This window comes from Penaeus chinensis, chromosome 14 (assembly GCF_019202785.1).
Source record: "Penaeus chinensis breed Huanghai No. 1 chromosome 14, ASM1920278v2, whole genome shotgun sequence".
Taxonomy (NCBI): domain Eukaryota; kingdom Metazoa; phylum Arthropoda; class Malacostraca; order Decapoda; family Penaeidae; genus Penaeus; species Penaeus chinensis.
In genome coordinates, this window is record NC_061832.1 from 16,182,347 (window position 1) to 16,191,182 (window position 8,836).

Here is an 8,836-nt window from a genome sequence, read left to right on the forward strand (position 1 = left end):
TGATAAGTGGTACATTTAAAAAAAAAAGGTTGCATTCAATAAACCAGATCTGAAACAAATCATAGTCATCACAATATAGAAGGCAAAGAAAATGCATGCACAAACTTATCAACATTTACTAATGAAAGCTTCCATACAGTATAGAAAATAGGAAGATTACAAGCAATTGATTATTGTTGCATTATAATGAGGGACCACATAACTTCACCAACAACACCTGCTTCATGACAACAGGACAGAAAAGTCACTTTCACCATGAAAGACAATGCATTTTTAATTTTCTTTTTTTTTTTTGTTACATGATAAAAACCTAAACTAGCAGATGATAATGAAATGCTTGTGATTTCTAGTTGTTAAAAATTACAACGACAAATGAAGTTTCTTTTTAAACTTATACAAATTACAATTGCTTAGCTATAAGATAAAATGGCATCCATAGACTTACTCTCAATTCGATGATAATCCTAACACCGGATTTTGCCATTTCTAATCAATGCCAAGTAGCCACATTTCACCTTAAGAAATTTGCTTTCATTAATAAAATAGCTCTTACTATATTTTTTTTGAAAGAATCTCCGTCCAATCTCAAAATCTGGTCATTACAAATTTTGTGGACAAAGAGTCATACAGTAATGCAAACTGACTGCTAACTTCACAGGATGTAATACCTATAAGCTGGCAAATATTTGTTATGAGTATTATTCACTTCTTAAGACTGGTATGGCTATATATTAGAAATTACTTAATGAGAAAATTTCAATATAATTTCACCTTAAGTGAAGACCTTTTTCCCAAACAGAGGTCTCTTCATTACCAAAGATACATGGAAAAACTTTTTTTTTTTTTTAAGCACAGTGCTAAAAAAAGATCCTATATCACTTTCTTAAACAATAACTTCAGTCTTTAATACCTGGTAGCTTTTAATTACCTGCCCATTACTTTTCAACATTTAGTTCTACTGTACTGAAAAAATTATCTGTCAAAATCCACCAGCCACCTCTGACATTGAGCATATATTCTGATGTGTATTTTTATGTACCAAACATTACTTCATCCAAACCAAAACAAAACCAGAGACTATTATTGAATATTTTACTTCAGATCTAATGCTCTTTAAAGTGCAAATACTACTAATTAATACATTTTGATATTCTGGTTGGTAATCCCATGTTTTTCCAGCTCTTTAAAAATCTGTCGTCTTTTTGCAGGCTAAATAATTTACAGTGCAAGACACAAGCCCACATTCAGAATATTTAGTTATTTACTATTTCAACAACTGTAGAAAGCTGGGAAATAAAGATCATTCTACAATACTGAATTCACTACTAACTTGAGCCACAATGAGTATTATTGCATCACAATAATCTGAGCAATATACCAAAGACAAAACATTAAAAAAAAAAAAACATAAAAAATTGGATGAATTATAACTATAGTTCTAGTCTGCTCTGACTTTTCCAATTTAGAAGAAGACAAAGATGAAAAATAAAGTACAGTATTGCAGACGAAAAAGCTACATCAGGATATATCACCAGCAAGCGATGTCTATAGGAGAGGTAGATCCAGGGCACGAGACAATTTTAACATTGGTTTATGTCTGTATCACAAAATAAAGAATTTCGCTTAAATCAGAACTGCCCTGGATGAATCTCGGCAGCAACACGCTACAGACCCTGGAGAAAATCACCCGCCAACGCACGACACCTCCCCGTAGGATCTGCACATATGCAAGCAAGGGCAAATTGTAAGCTACAGTTTAGAGAACCAAGAATTAGCACACATGATTTGTTACTTGACTAGAAATAAGTGTGGGTTCATACACATTGCAGCTGTAAATGTACACAATAAAAAAAGGGGAGTGGCAGTTGCGACTACTGTATGGAAATGGAGGCATTACAAAAGAATACATACCTGTGGTTAACAGATATCAGCAATACATGAATTTTCAAAAACAGTGTACATGATATAATACTTGAATGATTAGCAGCTCTTGGGTTTACTCTTTTGCAATCTAACCAACACTATAGTTTTGCTTTTATTTATGCAGTGCTTCCTTCCTGTAAAGAACTTTGAAGTAAAAAAGAAAAAGAACTACAGCAAAAAAAAAAAAAAAAAAAAAAAAAAAAAAAAAAAAAATCAAAAAAGAAAAAGAAAGAAGAAAACTTATAATCACCATATAAAGCTGCCATTGTTCACTATTTGCTTCAATCCCGTAACCAGGTCAATTACATTATAAAACTGTGAAAGTGAGAAGTGATTTTCATGGCAATGATTATCTCAATCAACAACGATGCAGGAAGTCAACATAATGTGCTCTCCAATGCTTCACAAAGGACGAACTACACCAATCCCACCCGACTCCTTACGGTAAGGATGCACTGCACTTTATACATAAAATACAATTTGTGCTTGGTCAAATACCCATAGAATCAGGTACAACAAAAAATATCCCAACATTCTGAGGTATTGACAAAACTAGTGTATTTACAGAACTTTGGCACAAAACAGAATGTTACGTGACTTTCCATTTACAAGAAAATCAAAGCTTGAATTTTCTTATCCCTTTTTGCTAAACTTACTCTATGAAAATAACTTGCATTCATAATATAGTAATATTGGATTCTTCGGCTTTTCTTTCTTTTTGAAAAATGCAAATAACTTGTCTTCATTTGTACTTGGAAAATCTTTGATGAATGCGAAGATTTCCTCGAGAACCAGAAGCGTAAAATGAAGACAAAAAATTCCCAACATAAAAACAAACAAACATCAAAGCTGAAGCTGTAGACGTTTAGCTTGAGAATCCAAGGGAATAGCAGCACTGGTCACATTCACTATTTGGTCATAAACATATAGAATAAAAACATATAAAACAAAGCTTGTTCTCAGCCATCTACAGCTCTGAAATAAAACTGAGCTCAATAAACTTAAAGCACCATGCAACATCTTATAAAAAAATAGATAGGTTCCTAAAACTAACTGAGATTTCAAACAAAAAAACCTTACTCTAGTAGAGCACCGGTGATCAAAGGGTGAGTGAAGACAACAGCCCATCTTACATCTGGACTTTTTAAAAGTTTAGCACAATGTAGAGATATGTAAGCAATACATAGTGTTGAGATTAAATAAATACTGACTTCTAGTATTTAGCTGCAACCTGTGCCAGGACACCAGAACAGGACTTATGATACTTTTATTAAACACAGGTTATGCACTGTGTAGATCAGTAATCTGTCTATTCTTAGGTCTACTCTTAGAACTCACGCCTACAAAAGTGGTGGTAAAATCTGCAGTTGGTGTACCTAAAGTAATAATCAATTCCTGAAATAATACGAACTTACTCCATGGGCTATCATCCAACGGAAGCAAGTCAGCAATTTTATCAGGAGTTTAAAAATAATAAGTTCAAATATCTCTGTCTGAATGCATTTGGATTACTCCATATTCCTTTTCCCTATATCACTTCCAATGAACAGTGATAATAACAGCTATAAGGAGCAGATATTGTAAATCATCCATACTGGTACACAAACGTTAACCATGCATACATTATCAGACTAATTCTGACGTCAATATCTCCCTGACGAGGATTATTATCTTGGGACACAAGAATCGTAACAAAACAGATTTGGGTCAATCCAGGTATCAAAAAATAAAATGTTCCTAAAAATTAATAATACACTTTCATGTTGCACATAATATAAAATGCCCATATGCAATTCTTGTCAATGTGTATCATTTGATTATCCTTGTCAAGTGCAGTTTTTTTTGTTCCATTCACTACAAAGTGGATTATAATTCTAAATATACATTATTGATTATCATTAGAAAAATCCTGGAGCATGAGATCACCAACGACATGACAAGAATTGCATGTATCACTTAAATTGGACCCATAAGACACTTTCCTGCACTCTTCCGTTTTTGTTTTTTTTTCTTGCAGGCCAAGAGGAATGTCTTAATACTAGCTAATACAGCAGAATCACCTTTCCTTCAATAAAATTCGTTTCTCTCGATGCTTTATAAGCCATACCTGTACTTTCACTTTCCAAAGCAAATACTGCAATACTTTCAATTTGAAAATACTATAAAATGATAAAAAATCAAACTCTTCATCCAGACTAGACTATCAATCACATTATACCGTTCAAGCACAAACTCATCCTGCTATTTCATGTGAAATACAAAGTCCAACTCATTCTAACACTGTGCAATCACTCATTTCCTCCGCATCACTCTTCTTCCTCCCTACCTCTGTTTCTTCTACCTGCATGGGCATCCTCACTACCGTTTTCTCGTATATGGGGTTCTGGAAAGTGTCGAACTTGCGCCCTAACCCCAGGCGAACGGGGTATTTTTTGCGGTAAACGACGATGGATGTGATGACAATGATAATGAAGAGAAGAAGGCCTGCTGCTCCAATGATGATATACATGGTTAAGTCATCTTCTAGAGAGATGTTAAGTAAGCCTGTAAAAATGCTAAGCTGGTTATCATCTCCGTCTCCTTGAGCTTCTGTCGAGTTTATCACCGGTGGCCAGTTGGTTAGTTCCATCTCATACTCATCCAGCTCCCCCCGAGAATGGTTTGTCAACATCTCGTGGTGCGCGTCTGTGTCATAGTCCTCGTAAAGATCTCTGGCATGAGTTTCCTTCTCTTCTTCGTCATTTTTGAGGTCTTGTTCAGGGAATAAAACTCCAGGCTGAAATGGAAGTGAGGAAAGTCAATGCAGATTTGGGGAAAAGAATACAGAAGACAATACAAAAGGGTTTTTGCATAACAGGGAAGGAACAAGTTGTCCTTTTTCTGAAAAGCCAACAAGGCAGTGAGTATGAAGAACAGAGGTTCACTGAGACAATTGCAGAAGAAGGTATGAATGAGAATGAATACTTCCACAGCACAGGAAATGTAACCGACACTCTTTGATTAACTCTCCCTCAGAATGATGTGTTTTTCTAATACATATGTAATTCAACAAAGATGTATCAATTAAATATCTTTCTTTGTAAAAGTATTCATTTTTACCTATACTGTTTGCTATTTATGAATATGAGGTTCAATATATGGAAAAAACTAGAAGGCAGGGGGGGGGGGGGGAATACAAGAGAAGAGACAGCTCAAAACCACTAGCAGTCAAAGAAGCACAAGCATCAATCAGCACAAAATGCAAACAGACTCCAATAGTGTGCATTAACTAATTCCAACATAACAGCCTCACAAACCAAAAAACTGACAACTTAGAAAAAAAAAATAATAATAATCAGTGCTCGAATAAAGAAAAAAGAAAGAAAAAAGAAGTGACACTCCACACATACAGCAGCAAATAAAGTGAATTACACAATTTGATCTTTTAAATTGGGTTAGTAGGCCCAGAAAATCATACAATGAAAGTCCACACCACCATACAGTTTAAGGAAAACACACAGTCTCCTCTCTGGGTTTATTAATTCTCCATCTCCTTGTCTGCTGTGTTTTCAATGAAAGAAAGAAAAAGGTAATAGCACACAAGGTTTATTTATTTCCAGTGAGAGCAAATGAACAATCCTGATTTTATATAAACAGTGCAATATATTTGCTACAGTTTAATTGAAGAAAGTGGTTGCAGACAATAAGAAGTTATTTATAGATGAACTGCTTAAAGTTGAAATATCATGCACTGTGGTGCACAAATGGGGTGTAGTTATGGAATACTTTGACTTCATATTTTCACATAATCTTGTGAAAGGAAGAAGGACAATAGAGGCAATTTCATTTGTTACAAGAAAGAATATCTATAGAAATGAAAATCATGTCTATACAGATTATTTTACCTATTCTCTACATTCACTAACTAACCTACTATTAGTATTATGTGGCAAATGAAAGGCAGAACACTTAGTCACTTGCAAGTATGCCTGATAGTGTGTTTAAAGGTCTACCATGCTTATCTAGTCTGTTGTACAAAGCTTAATGATAATGTCAGCTTTACAAACAATGTTCTATCATTACTTTACTAGTGCTATTAAGAAAGGTTACAATAACAACTCCATAATTCAGCATTCCTCAATTTCCAGCTACTATGTTAGTCTTTTTTTTCTCTAGTCTGAAGAACTTTGATGGTATTACTTCATATTGATAAATATAAGCTGTATATATAACTGTACTATTCTTCACACAAAGGGAAGTATATTCATAGGAATGGTCTATGCTGTATGTTTTTCCAATACATTGAGGGGCTTCTCCAGGTAAAACACTCTTTCAGTAACATTCTAGAATAAGTAACACAAACACACTTAAAGAGAACGCATAGCACGAACAAGAAAAATGTCTAAACACACATACACACACATATCCTTTTTAAATTTCCAATCCAAAAGGTATTACCATGTGGTGTTTGAAATTTCGGCATAATTTGGCCCATTCTCTGCTGAATCATGGAGGTTTTACTGTATCAAGCAAACCAACTTTGTTTCAGGCAATGGTCAGGTAATCACTCAGCCATACAAAGTGAACCACTGTGTAGTATGTTTGCTGTTTATTGTTTACTGTTTATCTCTGTGTGTCTTTTACTGAAGCCAATACAATAAGTTGTTCACTCGCTGTTGGTCCGTTGTTTTCATACCGAGCCGGCGAGGATGCACTCACCATCTTTCCATGTGGTTCACTGTCGGGAGCAGATATCAGGAATGTGCCATTCTCTGAGGTCAAACTACTGCCATTCACACTGTCCGAAATTTCTACTGATCCCATTGGGGCATCAGACATCAGTTTATCCTGAAATGTATCAAAACTTGAAAATCTTTACCTCTCTTCAAAAATGTGTCGAGGGCCTAAATTCCAAGTGGTAAAAGAGGGATGGGGGAGAAGGGGGGGAAGGGGAAGGGAGGTGTCCTTGAGGGAGGGGAGGGGAGGGGGTGTGGGAGTGGCGGCGGGTTCATTGCGAAACTCTTTCCAAACACAAAGATGGTTAATTGCACACACAGCCACAAAAAAGAAGAAGGAGGAGGATCATGCATTACACAATCTGAAAGTCCTTGAAGAGAAAACGGAAGCACAGACGTCAAAAGGAGATCTAAACAGAACACATTCCAAGCTTTGTGCGACATCCCAGCGACTCACACACAAGCATTTTTTTGTACAACACCCGATGAGGTCTCTAGTATCTAATCTTGGTAAAGTGACAATCCAAACAATTACAAACATGTAATTATATATAGATCTACTTATCTGTACATATAAGTATGTATACATATATTTATAGTGTATGTGCTAGCATCAGAGAATAAGAAAAAGTGAGAGTGTCCGTGTATTGGTAAGGGTGTGCAGATATTTCAGCTCACTTATGAATGTGTGACAAGTGTATGTTTGAATGAGTATATTGAACTCTTTATATCAGATGAGATATTTCACTTGTTTGTGACTTCAACTAATGAACTGCTCTTTTAATCATCAAAAATACTTGCTTGTAGTTCTTCACATATGCCTGTAAAACCAACTTTCCCTCCATCATTTCTCGCATACATTAATCCACTGTTGATGACATGGCAAGAAACTTACATGATTTCTTCTCTGATTCAATATCATGTATTGTAAATTTGGATAATGGAATGATATCCTTGGACTGACAACCCTACAATAACAAAACTTTATTATATGTAGATTGTTTCTCAAGTTACCCTAGACAGGCGTATCAAATCAAACTTTCATTATCTATTCAACTATTTTCCAATTTCAGGTTATAATCAATGATGTTGTGTATTCCAAAAGATTTGAGTAAATATGCACATTAAGCATATTAATACTTTCTCCTATTTGCTGATCTATCATCATCATAATTTTTTTTATTAATTAATTAATTGATTAATTTATCTTTATTTATTTATTTTTTTCCAAGCCAACCCATGACCCTTACTAACATCCTGTGATTTCCATTTGTGTTGTGCGTTTACAAGCCCATGTATATGCTAACAATGACTTCAAATGAAATGAAAAGTGTTAATTCTAGTAGATCACATTTTTCTAAAATTCAAGAGGAACCAAGATAGGTTTTATCAAGTTTCTCAACTAGTTTTAAAAAGTTTCATAAAAAAAAAAAAAAAAAAAAAAAAAAATAATCTACCAATCAAGGAAATCAATCAGCCTGACACTGCATGGCTTACAGTTTCTCAGTTCTAATGCATGTCTAAATACACTCTGCACTGGCCACTCACAGAAGCAGATGATCCATGCTATAGTTCAGAACTCCCCTAAAACAAGCCTATGAAAAAGCCAAAAAGGTTATAGCCGTTCTTCTTCCCATAAGCATATGACAAGTACAGTGAATGACAATAGCTGTGTTGTGTCTTTGTCTGCCAATTGAATAAAACCTGTGAAACTATATGGAGGACCTAACAGAATTTACTAGATGTTTGGTACTTAACCAGAATTAACAACACAACTTTTGTATCTGATTATACATACGGTATCTCATGACCATATGACAGCTGCTCCAGTACGATGAAGCCTAAAGGTAAATGATGTGACACCATTCTCCTCTACCCAGGTTGAATCACCCAGAATTACAATCTGCTATACTCACGGCACGGCAGGAAGAGCATGAAGAAAAGGAATGCTCCCATACCTTTACTAAACCAGCATGTGTTGTAGCTTACCAGATAGCTCTAGCACAATTCTGGGGTCCTATCATACCAATCAAGTTATTCCAGTGAATGCTTTCTTGATGAAACATCAGTGATAATGGATGTTCCACGTAGATACTTCATAGAAATGCACCTTCCATATTTTGGTTAGAGCAGGCAAATAGAAGTTATGAACACCAGCAAAGTGTATGAATATCCAATCATTCACATCAAATTATTTG

The 8,836-nt window shown here is 35.0% G+C and overlaps 1 protein-coding gene across 1 annotated transcript in view; it reads right to left on the reverse strand.

The window, feature by feature from the left end:
- Positions 1 to 100: 100 nt before the first annotated feature.
- Positions 101 to 8,836, reverse strand: part of LOC125032101 — a 10,115-nt gene continuing 1,379 nt past the window's right edge. The window contains exons 1-2 of the mRNA XM_047623092.1: positions 6,622 to 8,836; positions 101 to 4,699 (exon numbers count right to left, since the gene is read on the reverse strand). The exon at positions 6,622 to 8,836 is cut by the window's right edge and continues 1,379 nt beyond it. Coding sequence (XP_047479048.1) covers positions 4,193 to 4,699; positions 6,622 to 6,741 — 627 coding nt within the window. The 5' untranslated portion in view covers positions 6,742 to 8,836 and the 3' untranslated portion in view covers positions 101 to 4,192. The remainder of the gene's footprint in view (positions 4,700 to 6,621) is intronic.